This window comes from Juglans microcarpa x Juglans regia, chromosome 8S (assembly GCF_004785595.1).
Source record: "Juglans microcarpa x Juglans regia isolate MS1-56 chromosome 8S, Jm3101_v1.0, whole genome shotgun sequence".
NCBI classification, from domain to species: Eukaryota; Viridiplantae; Streptophyta; class Magnoliopsida; order Fagales; family Juglandaceae; genus Juglans; species Juglans microcarpa x Juglans regia.
This window is the reverse complement of record NC_054609.1, coordinates 1,316,316-1,338,628: the sequence shown is the minus strand read 5'-3', so window position 1 is coordinate 1,338,628 and position 22,313 is coordinate 1,316,316. Positions and strand designations below refer to the sequence as shown.

The following is a 22,313-nucleotide window of genomic DNA, read 5'->3' as shown; positions in this document are numbered from 1 at the left end:
AAAGGAAGAAAATCCCAACTGTGCCTCTCAAGGACTATCTATATAATGTATAACATGAAAAACTTGAATGCAAGTCACCATGCTTCAATCCATGGCATAACAATTCAATTGCTTGCCTGCAAATATCTTGGGATTGTGAAATTCTTCTATAAGACCGTGTTTGGATGTTGAGATAAGTTGAATTGTGAATAATAATATTTTATAGATCCCATTTAGATGAGTTATTTTTTTAGTTGAGATGTATTTAATTTTTTAGGCTGAATTGTATAAAGTAGGTTGAGATGAGTTTAATTTTTTTTTTATGAAAAGTTGAACTAATAATAAAACTCATCAATGATTGATTTAAGATGAGTTAAGTTTAGTTCAACAACCCAAACATAACCTTATGAGGACTATGCAAGGTCCAGGTTGATGTATGATACATCATGTATCAGCACCATCAAATGATTCAAATCATTACAACTCTCTATGCCACAAGGCAATAATACATGGGAACAGGGAACATTGTAAATGGAAATATTGCAAATTCATCCTCAAAATTTAAAGGATAAGTTTATCTAAAATTCCGTTTATTAATAAATCAAACTGGTCATAAAAAATCTGTTACATCAATTTATATAAAAGACTATTAATATTTTATTATCATAATGTATTATTTTTAATTATATTTATTGATATAATATATTTCAAATAATTATATGTTTAATAATAGACATATATTTGAAAGAGAAATGATATTTGCAATTTTAGAATGTGTAAATTTCGTACACTTCTTTTGAAAAAAAATAGATAAATATGAGATCTACATGAAAATTCTAATTTTTTAATAGAAAATCCACACACTCTATTTGAAAAAAAATAGATAAATTTAGAATCTATATAGAAAAATTAATTTTTTAATAATAAATTTCACTATTTTTCAAATTAAATGTGAGAGACTATACACAAACGAAAGAAGAAATGGGCTTAAGGGGAGGTCTGGAATCTGGATAGTGAGTTGAGATGAGATGAGATGAATTGAGATAAAAGTTGAAAGTTGAATAAAATGTTGTTAGGATATTATTTTCTAATATTATTATTATTTTGAAATTTGAAAAAATTAAATTATTTATTCTATTTTGTGTAAAAATTTAAAAAAATTATAATTATTAGATGAGACGAGTTGAAACGAATTGGAAGACTTTTGTATCCAAATCAATGTTTTGAATATCATTTCGGTCGAGGCATTGAAACAAGATATTTTGATACCAGTACTGTTTTGGATATTGTTTCAGAATAATCTATATATGAAAAAATTATATTCTAAAAGAATAGTCTATATATGATAAATTATATATATATATAGATTAATTATATATGTAAATTTCAAATAGTCTGATTTGAATTGGGGGTCTAAAAATAAACTGCAATTTAAAAAAATGAAATACATAAATAAATAAAGGCCAAAATATTTATATCGGTTGAAATTCAAAATATCACAGTCGAAATTTTGATTGGTACGAAATTATATCCTTCTCTGTATTGGCTGGATAATTGGTACGGCATATTTTGACCTACCAATCAATACAAAACGGCATATTTCGACCGTACCGATCAATACGAAATGAAATTCAAAACCTTGATCCAAACTCCAAACCATGGTAGTTCATGATTGACTTGGTAAATTATTCTACAGGGAAATGACTTTCGAAATCGTTCTATTGGGGTGAGAAACAGGTAAATATGTCCAATTACATGGTAATATGTTCTCAGCTACAATCTTTTCCATCATTTCACAGCTAAGCTTGTAACATCATGAAAGCTCGTTATCGAGCTTATTGTTTTTGCTGCACGTTTGGTCTTCTAGATTATCGTCCTTTGGACTACAGCCCAAGATTGCTTGGTCTTGATAGTAAAAATATTTGAGAAATATTGAAAATATTTGTGAATAATAGTGAAAAAATAATAATAAAATATTAAATAGTAGTAAAAAATAAGTAAAAAATAATGAATAATAAAAAAATAAGTAAAAAATAATAATAAAATAAAAAATAATAATGAGAATATTTGAATACTAGTGAAATAATTATTCCTTTTCACGACGGATTCACAAGTTAAAAGCCTCCAAAAAGACTCCGCAGCAAAAAGTACCATCTAGTTACGCATGAACAAAACATTTGAAAGTGTGCAGAAGAATTGTTTTAATTAAGGAAAAAGTTAGGGATTCTGCTTGGAGCCGCTCCCTTTTTTTTTTTTTTTTTTTTTTTTACTTTTTTTTTTTAACTTAGGGATTAAGAAAATATTATTTAATAATATTATGAATTTTTTTTTTTATTTTTTAAAAATATTAAAAAAATGATCTGATAAAAAAAAAATACTTTGAATTTGGCCTAGCGGGAGCTCCCAGTAGTGGGTGTAGACCCACTCTTTAATTAATACATACAGAAGGGAAGCCGTTTATTGATTCTCTTATTTGTTTTAACAATTCATCTTATCTCATCTAATCATTATAATTTTTTTAAATTCATATATAAAATAAAATAAACAATTCAACTTTTTTAAATTTTAAAATAAAAATAATATTAAAAATATATATTTTAATAATATTTTATTTAATTTTTAATTTTAATCTCATCTCATTAACGAAAACAAACAAAGCTTGTATTAGAATTACGGTAAAATAATTTATAAATAATAATATTAATCTGAGATGGTCTGCGAACAACTATAGTCCCAAACACATTCTAGAGTTAATTCATTTCTCGATAAAAGTGAATAATTATTTCACTAGGAAAGCGGCGAACGCTCCTCCATACAAAGGAAGCAAGTCAAAATTGAGCAACTCCTATAAAATTTTTTTTGATAAGTAAAAGAAACAAGTTAAGAGCAACTCCTATAAAATTACAAACAAAAGTTCGAAAGATCAAGCAATTCTGCAAAATCCATGGAAAAAGCACTGCGTAAGGCATATATCCAATCATTCTGAGCTATTTAGCAAGAGAAGGCAGCTGAGCTAGGAGTAAACACTCGCACCCTCTCCATTTAGCACGGATTCCAGCTTTGTTTCTCAAGCCTGTTTTTCCTTCGGGAGAATATTTCAAAATGAGCTATACACCACACATAAGGCATACATTCATATCTTAATACATTAGTTTAGTGCCACGTAATTTGAACCCCAGAATCAGAATAATCTGGCTAATATGTATATATAGCACAACTAGTTTATCATTATCTAAGCCTTGCAGATTGATTGGAAGCATAATCTCTTGTTATATAAGAAAGCTTCATGACTACCATAGATTCAAAATTCATCCAATCGGGCACTTGAACACGACCCCTGTCGAACATTTTGATAAATTAACACATCTTAATCAATTGAATGAATATTGATAAGAACTTTTCTATATATGATGCCAAAACGCATTCAGAGGCAAGGCTTGTTTTAGGTGAAAAGCCTTGCTATTGCATTGCAGTTTGCTGGGAAATTCTCCTCTCATTTTCACCATTTTACTACTAAAACGTGCCCCATATGTATTGCTAAATGTGACAGTAAATTGTAGTTTTCAAGAGCAATAAGAGCATTAGACTGCAGCCCCCAAACAACTTAAAAGAGTTTTGGTTCAGAAGTATCTATATGCAGAACAAATGAAATAAAAGGAAATCGTTTCTTTTTTAATCACGCATGTGTATCTATCTATATAGGTTAAAATCAGAATAAAGAGAGAAAAGAAAGGCATTTCAGCATTTGCCTTTCGAATCCACCAATACCTGAAATCGTTCTTTTTTTTTTTAAGTTAATTCATAAAATCATCCTAAAAGCATCATAGATTCACCGCACACACTCTCCATGCAATGAAATCTCACAAACCCCTAGCAAATTCCAGATAGGACTATGGGAGAGTCCTCCCATCCACATGCATACAAAAGCGCACTTCTTAAAGTACCTAGCTTTGGTACTCGCTGTACATTTAAATGATAAATTACATGCCATTAGAAGTTCGAAATGAAGTACTGGACAGTCTTGTGGCCAAACCTGTGGCAATCCCAAAACAACAACTTTTAAAGGGGCGTTTGGATTTAAAAATGAAACGAGATAAATTGAAATGAAAATTAAATAAAATATTATTAGAATATTATTTTTTTAATATTATTATTATTTTAAAATTTAAAAAAATTAAATTATTTATTATATTTTATGTGAGAATTTAAAAAAATTATAATGATAAGATGAGATGAGATGAGATGAGTTGAAATTACTTCTCAATCCAAACGGGAAAAGAACAAGTTTAACACAAACGGTTCTCTGATGTACATATACCATGTTAGAGTCTCTGACATCAACCAAAAATGATAAGATACATTGATTTAATGCATTGACAAAGAACAACATGTGGGCAATCCTCAATTAGCAATGATAAAAAAGCATTTTTGCTTATCCGAATACAACATTATGGTACAACATAATTAGATGTCGGTGATGTTAATCCAACAAGAAGAGCTACAGTAACGAACACCACCACCAACCTCTAATTGCCATCAAGGCGAAGCCGTAAGCCTCGCCTCGAACACGAACCCACGACAGAGCCCATCGCCAACGCCGCTCCCGGACACCACGTTGATCCACCGCCACTCCCCTTTCCCTTCACAGCGATCCCACATGGCCAATTTTCCGACCCTCTTGCCCGAAAAGCAGACTCTATCACCACCCCCAAACACCTTGAACTTGCTCGACTCCTTGAAGCACTCGAACATCTCCCCGGGCATGCGGCCCGCCTCGTCCCACTCCAGCGTCTCCAGATCCAGGCTCAGGATCAGGATCGTTGAGCACGACGCGTTCAGTGAAAACGATGACTTCAGCCCCCCGATCATCAGGATTCGGTTCCCGCTCCCACGGACCAAACGCGGTCGTTTTAGGATGTCGAACACGTCCCCCCACACGTGGCGTTCCAGGCGAGTCCAGGTCTGGCAGTTCCGGGCGCTTGTGATTTTACAAGCGAACAGCTTCCATTGGCTTCGCCAAGGTGAACCGACGTCGCAGAGGGCGTAGACCGACTCGGAGACTAGGATCGGGCTTCGGGGTTTCGCCGGGAGATTGGAAGAGAATTTGAGCCACTGATTCGACCCGAGAAGTATAGGGCCGCGAGTTCGGTGAGTACCATAACCCGGTTAGCCGAGTCGACGAGGACTGAGCCGTGGCGCGACCAGGCCGAGCCGAGCTGAGGGAGAACTCGGAATTGACGAGTTAACGGGTTGCAGACCACGAGCGACTTGTTGGGCTCAGACGAGTGAGGCGAATCGGCCCAGAGGTAGATGAGTCCGAGGGAGGACGCGACGGGGTGCGGTGACCGGAAGGGTAGAAAGTCGAGGGTGAATCTGAGCCATTGATTTTGGTCGGGGTCGAAGACGTGGAGGGAAGGAGGATACGACAAGTGGCGATGGTGGTGGTGGTGATGAGGGGGCCGGAGAGCGATGAGGGAGAGAGGCGATTGGGAGGAGATAAGGTCTATGAAGCATGACGAGGTCAGAACCTGGTGGAAGAGCTTGCAAACCGATCGGCAGATCATGATCTGACGGAGTGGAAGGCTCGAGAAGATCTGGTTGAGAGTGTCCTGCGGGAGCCGGTAGATCGGAGACGATTCCATTTTCCGGTGGCGTGGCTGAGCAGAGGATCGGGACGATTTGGGTGTGATAGAGAGAGAGAGAGAGAAGGGGGGGAGCGGTAGGTTGAGTTGGGAAGGGGGGTTTGATGGGGATTTCGGGAGTTGTGGGGGAGAGTGTGGTCATACGCGTTCATGTTTGCCTGCTGCTTGTGTTGACACTTGACACTTGTGTTGTATGTGGTTGGCGAATTCCCTGACTTGGCCCTTTCTTTCTTGGAGTTGGATCTCTATACATTCATTTCATCAATTAATTGAACTCCATTAAATTAATTAAAAAAAATCCTTTAACATAATTTAATTTAATATATCAGATTATAAAATTAATTTATTATATTATATAAAATTAATCTACAACTATAATATTTTTTACCACTTAAACCTTTTAGAATTCCACAATATTAATTAGGTGTAAATATAAGAAAAATACTATTTTACCTATTCAATTTGCTCCTTATTTTGACACTTATATTTTATTTTATTTTTAAAATTTTTTTTACTTAATAGTTAAGAAAGTAATTATTAGTTTATTATTATTTTTATATTTTTAAAATATTTTAAAATAATAAAAAAATATGAATAAAAGAACTGAAAAAAATAAAAATATCAATTTAACTTAATAGTCAAATGGAGAGATGCTACTTAAGTGGCAGAATATCATCGCTTGTAAATATAATGCATAGAAGTGTGGCAACTCTAAACAATAATCATCTTCATTTAAATTAAAAGGATGGTGTAATGGTAGTGAGCAAGGCCCAGTTTGGATTAAAAAATCACTCCAACTCATCTTATCATTCTAATTTTTTTAAATTTATAAACAAAATATAATAAATAATTTAACTTTTTTAAATCTTAAAATAATAATAATATTAGAAAATAATATTCTAATAATATTTTATTCAACTCATCTAAAACTATCATAACTCATCTCATCTCAATATCCAAACCACACCGTATAAGGTTGCATTTGGTTGCAAGATTCAGCTGAACTCAGTCGAATTTTAAATTGAGTCTAACATCCAAACATCCAACTCTCAAATTACTAAACTCATCTCAACTAAAAATCTCTTTACACGTGGGACACACAACATTTTTCAACTTCTAATAAAAATATTAAACTCATCTTAACATTCAAACATATTTTACACTCAGTTTAGATGGGCTTTACATAACTCATTTTACTACTCAATTTATTAGGCTGTGTTTGAATATTGAGTTGAGGTGAGCTGAGTTGAGTTATTTATGAATAATAGTGAGTTGAACAGTAGAGAGGATTATGTGGAGCCCATCTAAACTAAGTTTAAAGTGTGTTTTAGATGTTAAGATGATTTTAATACTTTTTATGAAAAATTGAAAAATATTATGGGTCTCAAGTATAAAAATTTTTTAAGTTGAAAAATGTTATGGGTATCACATGTAAGAAGGTTTTGAGTTTGGATAAATTTAATAATTTAAGAGTTTAATATTTGGATGTTGGACTCAATTTAAAATTAGTCTAAACTCAACTGAAATTAACTGAATTTAAGAATCAAATATAGATTATTTATAAATAACCGAGCTCAGCTCAAAAGGTAAACTTTCACGTATCAATCGAATTCTTTCACGGTTCTCATAAAAAAAAGAGTAATGTTAGAGAGAAGTCACTGTAACAGTGTACATTTTGCATTCACTATATGACTACTTTTAATTCTCTACTTTTTTATTTTAGATTTGAGAGATGTATAATTTAGATGATGTCATATTATATATATAAAATAATTACTCTCAACAATAACTTCTATCTATATTTATTCTAAAAAAAAATAGGCAGATTCGTCAATTTTCAACCTCACCTTTGTCGGCCAAACCAATGTTAAAAATAAAAATATATAATTTTATTAATAATTACTTTCTTAATTATTAAATAACAAATAAAAAATAAAAATAATCGAACAATAAATTTTGAGCCATAACTTTTAAGAGGCTCACTAGCATTTTCGGAAGCTCTAGCCTCTGTTGAGAGCTCCTGCTAGACTATTTTAAATGTTTTTTATATTTTTTTTAAATTATTTTTTTAAAAAAATTCATAATATTAATAAATAATTCTTTCTTAATTATTAAATAAAAAAACTAGAAAAAAAAAAAAGAAAAAAAAAAAAAAGAAAACACTTGAGCGGGAGCTGGAGCTGCGGAGCTCCCAATGGGATCCCTAGCCTTTTCCGGAAAGGGATGTATGATCTGTAGCTGCATAGGATTCTGCATCTGGGGGCAATTGTATCTGAGTCTGACCTTGGCAATGGGACCCGCTATACAACTGCATGAATCAGCTCGCACTCCCCATGCTGTCCCACGACAAACGTGGGACCCAAATAATGCACATACACGAATTTATGAATAAAGAAAGACGCGGTGGTTATAACTTATCTTCAACCTCACAACGAACAACTTGTCCCTTGTTTGTTTCTTTGTCTGACGAACGAGAAGATTCCTATAAAAGTATACAGCCTTTGCACTGCGAAACTTCCTTGTATGCAAGAAATGACTGGTTTGTTTTCGAGAATAAAATTTAAAATTTTGAAAATATTTTATTTCATAATTATAATTTTTTTAAATTTTTATACAAAATAAATAAATAATTTAATTTTTTTAAATTTTAAAATAAAAATAATATTAAAAAATATATTTTAACAATATTTTATTTAATTTTTTAACTTTAATCTCAACTCATCTCTAAAAACAAACGAGGTCTAATCAATGCATCCACAATTTTCTTATTCTACAGTGCCGTTCATCCGGTCCCCCACCTTTTTTTTTCCGTCCGAAACCTAGATAATCGGGTTTTGGTTACATGTTCTGGTTTGGAACAAATCCGGAGTGATACCCACATAAAAAATTTCGGATACATCCGATATGGGTATCAAGTTTTATTTTTTTAAACTTGGAACCCGATTTTTATTTTATTTTTTTCCATTTGAATGTTTTGATTTTTTTTATTCATTTCTAAGGACTAAATGGACAGAAACTAAAAATAAAAAAAAGTATCTTATGTCCAATGAATAATCCATTTTATAGTTTTTTTTTACTCTCTTATCCACTTGGCTTTTTATTGATGGTCAAAGAATATGTTAGCTTTGATTTAAAAATTAAATAAATGGACTTTAAATGCTGCAACATTTTTTTCATAAAAAAATATTTATAATATGTAGGATTTGATTTTTTTTAAAAAAGGGTGCCACCTGAAACCCAAGTTATGAGTTAAAAATTAAATAAATAGAGTTTAAATCTTGCATCAACATTTTTTTCATAAAAAAATATTCATAACACGTATGATTTGATTTTTTTTTAAAAAGGGGTGTAACCCGAAACCCAAATTATGGGTTTTTAAAAACTGGTTTCAATCTGGGTTTATGCCAGGTTTGACCCGACCTAACCCAGTTCGAGTTCCGGCTCGGTTTTGAAACTCAGATTCCGGTCCGGGTATATCAGGGTTTTCGAGCTGAAATCCAGATGAACAATACTATTCCACACTACTTTTAGTTATTTCCCCATCCTTCCATGTATTGGATCTCTTTTTAAGAAAAAAATAACGGAAAATTTTATTTGCAAATGGGTATGGATAACACGTATGGTAAAGTATTTACATGACATAATTTGATTTAAATTTTGTTTTTAAGAGAAATGTTTTAGTTACAAAGAGATCCTATAAAAATAAACCTATAAACAAACGTGACTTGATGTTGTACGTTATATTGTAAAGTTATTTTTATTGTTAAGTATATCTAATATATTATATAAAGTCATGTCAGTTTGTGAGTTTATTTTTGTTACATCTCTTTGTGACTATAATACTTTAAAAAAAAAAAATTAAATATTATCAATCAAATCTTATTGTATAAATGAAATAGATGATGTGTACTATGTATTGACTTGAAAAATAAAATAACCGGTAAGTAACGCATTCACCCAACTAGTATTTCTTGAGTATTTACTTGGATCTGTCTAAGACATTGAGCCTATTTTTCTGTAGTATCTAGAAGTGAATTTGAAAGTAACTTAAAGTCTGGAGAGTGAAAAAAAAAAAAAAAATCATGAATCCTTCTTAAGAATGATCCATCGTCTCTCACTGATCGACAATGGGCTAATCCACGTAAAAGTAAGCCCAAGTCCCCTTGCTTAAAGTTCCACTTTTATGAAATGACTGCAACCGGCCCATAATTTCAAGCTTTCTTAGCTTTTTGACAAGAGAAATAAGAGCACTCTTATTGGATTAACTAAAAATTAAATTTAATGAGAATTTAACTATTAAACTATAAAATATATCACATTAGAATAGCTATATTCCAAATATCTGCAGTAACTTCTAAAGTAATTTCCAAATTTGAAAGACACTGTTTGTTCATCAAATCTATTTTATATTATTTGTTTCTCTCTCCTGAGGTCTCCATCAATGTCTCTCTAGTTTCTATTTTTAATCCATAATTTAATTAGAATATGATTACTAATTAATATATAATATTATAAATAGTAAAATATGATAAAATAAATAATTTCATAATTAAAAAAAATAAAATATTTTTGAAATTATTAATTACTCATAAATAAATGGATAATTCAATGTAGAGATTTAATGTGAATAACCAAAACTAAATTCATCTTTTATTATTTTATTGTCATATAATGAAAAAATAGTTATTCCAATGTGGAGAATTATGTGAATGGAATAGCTAAAAGCTAATTCATCTTACATTCATAAAAAATGTACTTTAACTTTAGCTAATTCAATGAGACTTGAGAGTGCTCTAAGTCGTGGAATGTGTAAACACCGTATAATTTTATTTTAAAAAATGAGTAAATACATGATCCACATAAAAAAATTAATTTTTTAATAGTGGACCATACTATTTTTCAAAATGATTGTGCGGTGCTTGCACACTCCACAACTGTATATAACATTACTCTTATCCGTCATTGCTATTTTAAAAAAGAAATTACATTTTCATAAGCTGGAAAAAGAACACTTTATATTCTTAAAATATCACTTGCATTCCAAATTATTAAAATGTTGATTTGCATCTCAAATTGCTACTTGTGAATATTTTAAAAGGTAATGATACCTTTATATCTCATTTACTACTGTTTTATTATTTAATTATTTTTTTCCTTTTACTCTTTGAATTTGGATTAAAAACTCCAGAACATAACCTTCTTGCATAATCTAAAAGAAAATAAATTGAATTAACCAACGTAATCATATAATTTAATTAAAAATAAATTCAATTTTATAAAAATATCCATTCTTTTGCTCTTTCAGTTTCAAAAACACTATAGAAAGAAGGAGTCTCCTTTTTGTAGCACTTAAGTGTGATATACATATTGTAAATTATAAAGGGAATATCAAACTTATAATTTTATTTTATGATTTTATATTAAAACATAAGATATTTATATAAAATTAAATTTATTTTTAATTAAATCATATGATTACGTTGATTGATTTAATTTATTTTTGTCTAAATTATGCAAGAATGTTATGTTCTGAAATTTTTAATCTAGATTTAAAGAGTAAAATGAAAAAAAAAATAGTTGAATAGTAAAATAGTAGTAAAATAGGTATAAGTGTATCATTATCCTATTTTGAACCATTGATCACTATTTGACTCTTAAGGTTGTACAACTTGTACCCCTTGTCTTTTTATTTTTAATCGATTTTAAAAATTATATCTGCATGAGAGTGAAAATTGCCAAAAGATAATAATTGATGGTTTTTGTAATAAATTGGAAAATAAATTTTAATTTTGTATTAATTTTTTTTCTTCTCAATTTATCATTACGGGCCAACAACTTTCATATGAATTTTTATGTGTTTACTAAAGAGAGAGAAAAAAAAAAAAATTAGGCCAAAAGTTGCATACATAACTTAACTTGTACATACAATTATCAAACAAAATCAAAATTTCCAATTTATTTCAAATTGGGAAATTAGAAAATAGAAAAGTAACATGTTCCAGTTTTATTTCTTTCAATATTCAACCCCAAAAATTGATTTAAATTTTGAGTTTTACAAATCAAATTTTATTATTTAAATGATGTAGATTGTGTGTTTTATGCACCAACTTAATAATAAAATAAATATGATAAATATTGTAATTTACATCGAACTTTAATGAAGAAACTATTTAATATATTTTGTTAAAAAAAATAAAATGAACAAGATATAGTTATTGATTCACTACAATGGATTTCGTTAAATAGGAATGTTACATCTACAAAATAATAATATAAAAATAATTTTACAAACTGATATGGTTTCATCCGATCTGTTAGATCTACTTTATAATAAAGTAACAATCTAATAAACCACGTTAAGCTATGTCAACTTGTGTAATTATTTTTGTATAATCTTTTTGTAGTTAGAATATTTTCCTTCGCTAAATTCATAAGGCTGTCCAATATATACAACAAAGTCAGAGAGACAAATATCATAATTTGTATTTCAAATATACTTTTCCGGAGACTCCAAGCAACACCACCATAAATTTCACCATGAAAATTGTTTTGAGCAAGAGTCGTTCTCTCAAGTAGAACTGGTATGGGTACCGCTCGAACAAGTGCATACTTTATGTGATTGCTTGAGGTTTTCAATTATCATTTGGTAAACTTGATTGTATCTTGAAAAAATAAATGATATTTGCAGTTATTGAGGACGCTAGTATCATGCACTTATTTTACAAAATGAGTACACGACACTTGCACAACTTATAAATGTATATAACATGGCTGATGCCCTCCATTAACGGAGCTAGTCCACTGCTGGCAACAAAACTTGGTCGAGGACATCTACTAACATCAGCCTCTCCATGTGATAGTTATTTCTCTGAAAAATATCGAATTTTTGTAAGATATGCCTACGGATTCATGAGTCTCAGACCACTCAATCTCCAGCCTTACAGATCATGCACATAACGAATGTCTAAGCAGTAAGCAGTATCATTATCAATAGGGCAAGAGCACCTCATCAAGATCATGACTACAAACCTCCAAACAGCCGACCTTACAAATATGGAAGCTCACACTTAAAGGCAAACCGCTGCAATAATCATGGATTATGCAATATATGTCTAAAATATAACTCTGTAATCTCATTGATTCAGCAAATCAATAGCATTTATGTTAATTGTACGTATCATTTGCTACTTTGTACAGAAGATATATAATATGTAACTACCTGTATAATGAATAGACAATATACTGGTTTGGTGTGAAGGCCAAAACCATTTTTCTGCAATTCTGTTCAGCTATCTCTGTGAATCTTCTTTTCGTTTACTTTTTCAAAGAGCATTCCTTTGGTGGAGAAGGGGAATAAGCTATGGTTGGGAGCATTGAGAAGTGTGGGGCAGAAGATATTCTGTCAGATATTTCCGTTCTAAAGGATGTGGTCGTGGGGGAACAGTTTTCTCCGGTGGTTTTAGCGAACGAATATATGAACGGCGGTAGGGAGATCGTGCTGGGACGGAACATTCACACAACATCTTTGGCTGTGACGGAGCCCGATGCGAACGACGAGTTCACCGGGGACAAGGAGGCTTACATGGCTAGCAACTTGGCTGGCTACAGAAAGACCCTCCTCGAAAGGACCAAATACCATATAGGTTGTTTATAAAATTTAATCACCCCTCAGCTTAATATTCATTGCAAAGAACCGTGAGTTTGCACTACGTGGATGGAATCCTTGATAGATTCCAGCCATCATTGCTTCTTAGGAGCAAGTAAATTTTCATGGGAGAGAGTTGCTAATCTTGTGAAGAACCATGAACTTGCCACTATAATATGAGAAATACTCTAACCATAAAGGCATTATATAAAAATAATCTCACAAACTGATGTGATTTGATATGATTCATTAGATTTTAAAGTTATTTTTATTATAAAGTAGATATAATGAATTACGTAAAATAGTCTCAATTTGTAAAATTATTTTTGTATAATCTTTTTGTGGCTATAACATTGAACATAATTTTTTGCCTTTCGTCAACCTCATTAGTAGGATTGATGATTTTTTACTTCTATCATGTTTATCACAACATGATTTTTTACTTGAAATGCTAAGATCTCATCTCTTGCAGGTTATCCTGCTAATCTAGATTTCGATTATGGTGCTCTGGCGCAATTGCAGCAATTCTCCATTAACAATGTTGGTGATCCTTTTATTGAAAGCAACTATGGTGTCCATTCAAGACAGTTTGAGGTTGGCGTTTTAGATTGGTTTGCTCGTCTCTGGGAAATAAAGAAGAAGGAATATTGGGGGTATATCACAAATGGTGGCACAGAAGCCAATCTTCATGGTATTTTAGTTGGGTGAGTAATCATGTTGAGCGTCAGTTAGCCTGAAATTATTTTTTTGTCTAGAGAGAGTGAAAGTAAACGTTGCTTAACTATGCATGCAGGAGGGAAGTGTTTCCAGATGGGATTTTGTACGCTTCAAGGGATTCGCATTATTCTATTTTTAAAGCAGCAAGAATGTATAGAATGGAGTGTGTGAAGGTTGACACCTTGGTTTCTGGTGAGATTGATTGTGCAGATTTTAAGGTTAAACTACTGGCCAATAAAGACAAACCAGCCATCATCAATGTTAATATAGGTCTCTCTCTCTCTCTCTCTCTCTGGGGGTTGTATGTATGTATGTATGCGCTTACGCACATGGATTCTCCTTCGTTTAATTGACACAGCGAATCAGTCGTGTCACAGGGACAACCATCAAAGGAGCAGTTGATGACCCTGAGGTTGTCATAAAAGCTCTTGAAGAAACTGGATTCACTCATGATCGATTCTACATTCATTGTGACGGAGCTTTATTTGGACTTATGATGCCTTTTGTCAACTGTGTAAGTCTTTGGTTCTAATGGATTGAATTCTCTCCTGATTGATTGTCATGACTCATCACAATCAAATTCGCCTTCTCTTGTAGAGAAATTGGACCTGAAATTGTCCTAAATAGTGTTGACATGGTGATTTTTTTAAGAGTGTCTTTTGGTCTAGCTTGTTAGTGAATGAAACTTAAAAGCTTGTCCTAAATAGCAGTTGTAGTGCTTTATGTTGCCTTCCTCATATTTAATTCTAACCTTACCTAAATATTGGTGAAATTGTTTCCTTTTGGCTCATTATTCTTTCTGGTGGACAGGCACCCAAAGTTTCTTTCAAGAAGCCTATAGGAAGTGTTAGTGTTTCTGGCCATAAGTGGATTGGATGTCCAATGCCTTGCGGTATCCAGATAACAAGGCTGGAACACATCAATGCCTTGTCAAGGAATGTTGAGTACCTTGCTTCAAGGGATGCCACAATAATGGGAAGCCGGAATGGTCATGCTCCTATCTTTCTGTGGTACACCCTCAACAAAAAAGGCTACAAAGGGTTCAAGAAAGAAGTCCAGATATGCCTTAGAAATGCTCACTATTTGAAGGACCGCCTACATGCTGCTGGGATTAGTGCTATGTTGAATGAGCACAGCAACACAGTTGTGTTTGAGCGACCTTTGGATGAGAATTTTGTTCGCAAGTGGCAGTTAGCTTGCCAAGGAAATATAGCACATGTCGTGGTGATGCCCAATGTCACAATTGAGAAGTTGGATGATTTCTTTGATGAACTAGTTGTAAAACGCTCATCCTGGTATCAGGGTGGAAAAGCCAACCCTCCTTGTATTGCAAAAGAGATTGGGAGCGAGAATTGTTTTTGTACTTCGCATGATGGTGGAGTCTTAGGAATAGAGAGTCGTCTTTGTACTCTGCGTGGGTGAGTCATTGTGTTCCCATGCATTCTACTGTTGTTTTATTTGTAAGAAAATGCTTGATTCAAGGAGCATTTACTTCCTGGGGGTGTTTGTTTGTTGTTTCCCTTTTCCAGTTTCAATGACGCCTTCATGTTCGCTCGGGATAAGATAAGAAAAAATTAATAATGCTTCATTTGCACACTATTTTTTTTTTCCATTGCTGATTTCAATACATCCTCTTCGCAAGCTGTTGATTAAGGTAAAACTATTCCCATCATCCATATTGAATGGTTTTATTTTAGTATTAAACAGCACGATCTGCTTAGATAAGAGAAATGATATTTGCAGTATTATGGTATGCAAGCTCCGCGCACTCTTTTTGAAAAAAGTAAGTAAATTTGATACTTATATGAAAAAATCATTTTTTTTTAAATAATAGATTCTACTTTTTTTCAAAGGGAGTATACCGTATACGAGACTTGCACACCTAGACCTATATCTAGCATTGCTCCTTAGATAAACATATGTTGAGCTTTGGAATGACTCAAAATTTGCTAACAATTAAATAGGCTGGATTTTTCTAATATCCTACCCGTTTAATCTGATTTCGTTTTGCTTCACTAGCTCTTCAAATGATAAGAATGAGCAATGGCTGGCTTCCGTACCATTTATATGGACTCCTCTTATTTCTCACCAAAATGGAAAGTTTCGAAGGTGTTACATTATCTGATAAGCAATGGATCAGTATGTTTCTAAACAAGACAGATGATTTTACTATAAGATAGGTGTGTTCAAGGGGATAATGTTGTTTGGTCGTTTTCTCCTTCTGCTTAAGCTTTTTATTTTCACTTCCTCTGTTCTTGTCTTTCTATACTGATTTTCTGTGACAGAAATTTTCACACAGGCTCAACAAGAATTGGATACTTGTTTTTTGGCATTCGTACTAGTGTTGGCTGCACTGATTCATCTTTCTCCAGAGGTCTCCACCTGTGATAGAAATCAAAATTTCAGAACTTGGAATTGTAGTTATTCTAATGAGGAAATGGTTAGTGTTAAGCGCTATTCACAGCAAAAAGATCCTTTTCCCAAACTCTATGAATCTTAAGAAAGTATTTGCACTGCTAACCGACAATTTGCAGCAATTTTTCAGTAGTGTTTCAGTTCAGATGATTCTTTATAAATAGCATGCACAATTATCTGGTTATTCAAAGCCTTGATGGGAAGCATTTAAATTAATTTTTGTGCTTTTTGCTCTTATATTTCAGTCCTTTTAATATGTTCATCTTACTTGTATTTGCAGACCAGGTAATGAATGAAAATGCATATTTCAAGTTTGGCCAGGTTGATTCCAGGGCACATACGCGGTCCACTACCAAAACCAAGATAGCTGAAAGGCCTTAGTGGTACCTGCATTTGATAGGAGATATTATTTCTCAGATGAAAGTGGTAGCAATAGAAGTGGACTGCCAATGGATGAATTACAAAGAGCTTACATCGAATCTGGAAGGGTCAAACTTTTGGGGATTGGGGAAAACTTCTGGGTCATGGTGGATGGACACGACATCCAGGTTAATTGACCAACCTTTCTTGATGCTGTATCCTGTAATATCCAAAACAATATGTTACAATTGCAGTTATATTAGCATTGGCTATCTGATTTTTTGAGGCATACCGCCAATCTCAAAGTCCTGGGCTGCTTTTCTTGAATACCAAGGTAATATCGTGGCTCTCCTAAGAGTTTCACTAATTACCTGCACTTGAATGAAGGACCAAAGAATTAAGAACCCGTGAGCAGTCAACAAAGAAATTACTGTTATGGTTAATGAGTGTCAACATGTAGCTCACTTTGTTGGTATAAGGCATACTGTTAACTTCAGACCATGTGAGATATTCTCCAACCTCTCTGTTTGCTTGGATTTCTGTGTGTTCCTCCTGCATATCCACAACCCAAATTTAATAGAGGGTCTAAAGCTGAAGAAATTAAAGCTTTCCATTATGTGCTGTCTAGTTAACAATACCCTGAGTTGTTCCAGAACTGCAGGATTTTCTCCAAGGAATTTGATCAGCCATGTGAGAGCAGCAGTTGTGGTGTCGTGACCAGCAACTAACAGAGTTAGGATATTGTCTTTCAACTGTGAATCAGTGAGTTTGTCTTCAGCATCTCCTCCACCTGCGCCTTTGCTATGTTTCATTACCAATGATTCCAAGAAATCTTGTTGGATGCTTTCTCCATTTCTTCTCTTGGAAATTGTAGAATCTAACATGGCGTACATCCTATCCCGCGCCTGGTCAGACAGATGAAACTTTGTATGAGTAAAAACTTGGAATTTCTTGTCTTTATATTTGAAGTAGCTGCTCTCCCGATGCAAGATGTCATGCATACAATTTGATACCATCATGAGGTGTTACCTTGATACCCTTATAAAAAGCTGTCCCTGGAACTTTAAATGGCAGAGATGCAAATGAGGAAGAAATGAGTTTGAAATTGGCCCGAAATTTTTCCTGCTCCTCGCCCGTGGGCTCTAAGCTCATTATCATGTTTCCAATCACTTTGAGAGTGAACTGCATAAGTCAAAAGATTTCGTTATTTCTCTAGAATCAGCATTTAGGCTAGGAAATGTGCCGTTTGGACTCAATAACAAAAACTTACTGTAGAAGCCTCTTCAAGAACAAGAACTGTTCGTCCAGGCCATTGATCCAACGTCTGGACTGCCAGCATATTGATAAATTGGAAATATTTTTTCAGGCCATCAATTGACAGGGGCTCAGCAATCAGCCGTCTAATCCGTTTATGTGCTTCTCCGGTGGTCTGGAGCAAGCTGGAAGGGCCTAGCACCTGCTGACCTGTATAGAAGAGGTTCAAGCTCACCATCCCATCTTTTCCTGTTAGCAATATCTTGCTTGCTTCTCTCCCTGTCATGAAGACAGTGAATCTCCCCAAGACGAAAGATTTGAATACTTTTCCATACCTACAAATAAATTCCACAAGTAGAAAATGTTAAAACAGACTATTTATGGAAATTGTGGTGCTTGTTTATTACATTTTACTTTTTGGATTTGATGGATTACCTCTTCTGCCTGTTGTTCATGAAGCTGAAAATACCAGATGGACTAGAAAAGTTTGAAATGAATGAGAAGCTTTCACCTACAATAGGCCAACCCAAGCTACCTGGGATTTCCTCCATTTCTTTTGGTGAAGCCCATGTATTGTTCAGCAAGATGAAAGCTGAAAGCACAAAAATGGACAGAAGCACCAAAGCAAGTAAGATGCTCAAGTCCATTGCTATTCACTGAATCAGCAGAAAGCATCAAATGTGTGGAAATCATGAATGAAACTCTGTATATATATACATGTGAATTGATTTGCCTCATGGTATTCATGTCAATTCTAATATTCTGGAACCTAGGCAACAACCATAACTTGGTGATATTTACAATCACATGAGACAATTTCTACATCCTCCAGTAATTATCGGTAACAACTTTTCTGTCATTCGATATGTTTAAGTTGAGCTTTATCAGATTTTACTATAAAATTCGGCTGGTATCTGGGGAGTCTTGTTCTTCTCATTATTCTTTGTCAATACGTAAAACTGATATGACTTACTAAATATTTTATGTAGACTCCTTTCTTGCTGCTAAATTTCTTTCTGGCACTTTGTCCATGGCATATGGGAAATAAACAAAATGCTGGACAATTCACGATATCTAGACTAGTGTAGCTGCCGTCCTTGGGCGTACATTTCACTAAATTTAAGGTCTAAAACTCACTGTCTCACTATTTTTAAGAAAAAGCACATGAAACCTCACTTCTTTTGAGGGTGCTAAATGAATTGCTTATGGATTTACTTCCTTGTAGGTGGGGGCGATTGCTCGAGGATTGGAAAGGGATATTGGGACAAAAATCTTTCTCTGCTATGAACGCCCTTGTTTTATTGTAGCAATGTAAATAGGCTGGAGTTATTCATTGCATCCTAAGATAAGTTTGTGCCTGTCATCATTGCCATAAATTAAAGTGCCATGTTTCTAATTAAGGGAGTTTGCATGTTAGACTCAATTTTCACTACAACATAATTTGTCTTTTGTGACAGAAGAAACCGTCACAAAAAATTACCAAAAAAGTCACTAAAGATATTTGGTGATGGTTTGAAACTATCACCATGACCGTTACCTAATGTGCGTCACAGAAAATAATTGGTGACGGTTTACTGTTGAACCGTCACTAAAAAAAAAATATTTTTAGTGACGGTTGGAGGTGTTCCGTTTGGTTCAAAGTTCGAACGTTTTCTTTTTTTTGTGACAGTTGAGATCTGTCATAGAAAGTAATGTTCGGACGTCAACTTGAACGTTCAAACGATAATGCGTCCAAATGACAGAAGTTGATGTTCGTTGATTGTAGTTCGAACGTATCATATTTACGTTCCAACGTTAATGCGTCCGAACATTAATTACAATCAACATTTGAATTTCCGTTCGAATGTTAACGGACCAATGTTCAAACGTAATGAGTTTAACATTCAGATGTTATTTCGAATGTTAACGAAGAAGCGTTCGAATGCAAGTAGTACGTTCGGAGGTTTGTTTGAATGTTAATCGTTTAATTATTCGAACGTTTTGTTCGTTTGAGGGTGAGTACGTTCAAACGTATAGGTCTACGTTCGAATGTTACTATATAATTTTATGTATTCACGTTCGAATGTTAGTTTGAATGTCAACTAACATTCGAACGTTTTTAATTTACATTCGAACGTACAAATCAGAAATACTAATTTCATAAAATTTAAAAACATACCAATTGTATCATATTACATACTATCAATTAACAACTAATAATGTCTTATAAAATTTTAAAATTAGCTATTAAAATTAGTTATATACACCCTGATAAAATTTATTTCTTCTTTTTTCCTCGTCCATCGCGATTCTGTTGCAATGACATAAAACGCTCCATTTGCACTATCATTTACCGTTGCACTTTCTCTTGGACTTCACTGCGTATTCTTTTCTCCTGGTCTCTCTGTTGGTCTTGCAAACGCGTCTCTAAATGTGACTATCGTTCTAAGAGACTCTAACTCTTGCTATCTCGACCTCATATACTCATTCTCACTATGGGTGTAATAAGTCCGGTCTGGTCCGGTTTTGGACAAAATCTAGGACCGAATCGGTATGTACCGGTTTTATATTTTTCAAAACCGATTACGCACCGGTTACTCTCCTAAACCGGTACTTCCGGTTTTACCGGTTTTCGGTCCGGTCCGGTCTGGTTTTCCAATTTTTTTAAAATGTAAGTTTCACAATTTGTCATTAAAAATTTGTTTATAAAAAAAAAAAACTGATTTAAAAAAATTTGTTTTATACTTCTATTAATATATTAGACTATAAAATAATATTAATATTAGACTATTGGTATAGTTATAAGTTATATATTAGTATTAGTTATAAACACTATATTTAATATTAGTATTAGTTATAAACTTTTAGTGCTTTATTATTAACATTTTATGTAATAATTTATAAATTATAATAAGAAATTATTTCATATATGAATATATATAATTATATATATTATATATAAAAATTTTACATAAAAATTTATAGTTATACATAATATATAAAACTTATATATATTTATATATATATATATAATATTTTGTATAAAACTTATATATACAATAATATAAATATTATTTTATATATATATTTTTTATCAACCGGTCCGGTCCGGTCTGAAAAATCCTAAAACCGGAACCGGACCGGAATCGGCCGGTTTTCACATTCTAAGAACCAGTCCGGTCCGGTTTTCCAGTTTGAATTTACACCCCTAATTCTCATGCCGTGCAGCTTCTAAATCTTTGGTAAGATTATTAATTTGTGAAGTTGATGAGGTTGAGGAGGATGAACATCTATATTTGATAGATCGTCCGAAACCTTTTGCCATACTAGACTGCGGCCCGAGCACTTGTGTGAATATGTCTATGTCACTAAGAGAGGATTCCCTAGAAGCCAACTGTATCTCCATCATTTTTTTCTGCAATTTGAAAGGTAATGATTGTTAATAAGTAATGTATTAAAAGAAATAGAAATAAAAAATAAAATATTCACATGTTGCATAATTTATTTAACAAAATTAACATTGCTTACATAATTATCTGCAACGAGAGGATCCATCTACTCACTATGCTCATTAGTGTGAGCAACAACATAAACATGAATGAGCGAAAAGTTTTCAGGATCATCACGTTTCTAACAAAGTGACATTAACAATTTTAAAAAGATAATGTTAGTACTTAAATAAAAGAATATTAGAAAAATAAATGAATTCTATAATTTTTTAATTACCATTTTTTTAGCAAAACGATGGAATGACCTTGAACCAATAGGATGGTGGACAGCCAGAATGGATCTATTCTGTGCATTTGTAGAACTCAAGTGCTATAAAATATATTAAGAATGTTACTTGTAATATGTATACATATACTATATAAAACGAATATGAATATAAATAATTAAAAGACATAAATGTAAAATACCTGATAATCTGGAGATGCGAAAAGATCAAAACACTTTCTCCAATCATCTAACTTCACCTGCTGAAAAGGAGACTACGCGGCCTCTTCCAACATCTCAAACTTATTGAAGTGATTATGACATCGTCCCTTGTGACGTCGGAATAGTGTAGCCATTAACTCATTCACGGTTCTCAAATTTTCACTACGGCTAAAGTCGAGGTCGAATTCATTTTAACAAGTGAATCAGGTTAAAAATATAATATACTAATCTAGGTGAAAAAAATGTACTCTCAAAGTAAACTCACCAGCATACGACTTCGAATGTGCTCCTTAATCTCATTCAGAACATTTCGCCATGAGCGCACATAAAATGGAATATAAGCTCGAACTACTGCCAATATAAGAGGAAAGCGTTGTTGCACTATC

At 32.9% G+C, this 22,313-nt stretch overlaps 3 protein-coding genes across 3 annotated transcripts; 1 reads left to right on the top strand and 2 right to left on the bottom strand.

Annotated features, from left to right (window-relative positions):
• Nucleotides 1-2,910: 2,910 nt before the first annotated feature.
• LOC121244646 (SKP1-interacting partner 15) lies at nt 2,911-5,789 on the bottom strand. Its single transcript, XM_041142807.1, is given in 3 exon segments — nt 2,911-3,316; nt 4,504-5,099; nt 5,102-5,789. Coding segments are annotated over 2 exon segments (1,104 nt in total). The 5' UTR covers nt 5,622-5,789; the 3' UTR covers nt 2,911-3,316; nt 4,504-4,515.
• Nucleotides 5,790-12,910: 7,121 nt separating this feature from the next.
• On the top strand, nt 12,911-15,527 carry LOC121244694 (serine decarboxylase-like). The gene is made up of 5 exons (XM_041142868.1): nt 12,911-13,264; nt 13,739-13,970; nt 14,060-14,253; nt 14,361-14,497; nt 14,794-15,527. The coding sequence occupies exons 1-5, from the start codon at nt 12,982-12,984 to the stop codon at nt 15,403-15,405; spliced, it is 1,458 nt and encodes a 485-aa protein (XP_040998802.1). The 5' UTR covers nt 12,911-12,981; the 3' UTR covers nt 15,406-15,527.
• Nucleotides 15,528-16,031: 504 nt separating this feature from the next.
• Nucleotides 16,032-19,177, bottom strand: LOC121244057 (abscisic acid 8'-hydroxylase 3-like). Its single transcript, XM_041142100.1, has 9 exons — nt 18,448-19,177; nt 18,029-18,347; nt 17,788-17,940; nt 17,397-17,663; nt 17,224-17,310; nt 17,051-17,129; nt 16,872-16,978; nt 16,667-16,785; nt 16,032-16,365 (listed from the first exon to the last, which is right to left on the bottom strand). The coding sequence occupies exons 1-9, from the start codon at nt 18,657-18,659 to the stop codon at nt 16,275-16,277; spliced, it is 1,434 nt and encodes a 477-aa protein (XP_040998034.1). The 5' UTR covers nt 18,660-19,177; the 3' UTR covers nt 16,032-16,274.
• Nucleotides 19,178-22,313: the final 3,136 nt, after the last annotated feature.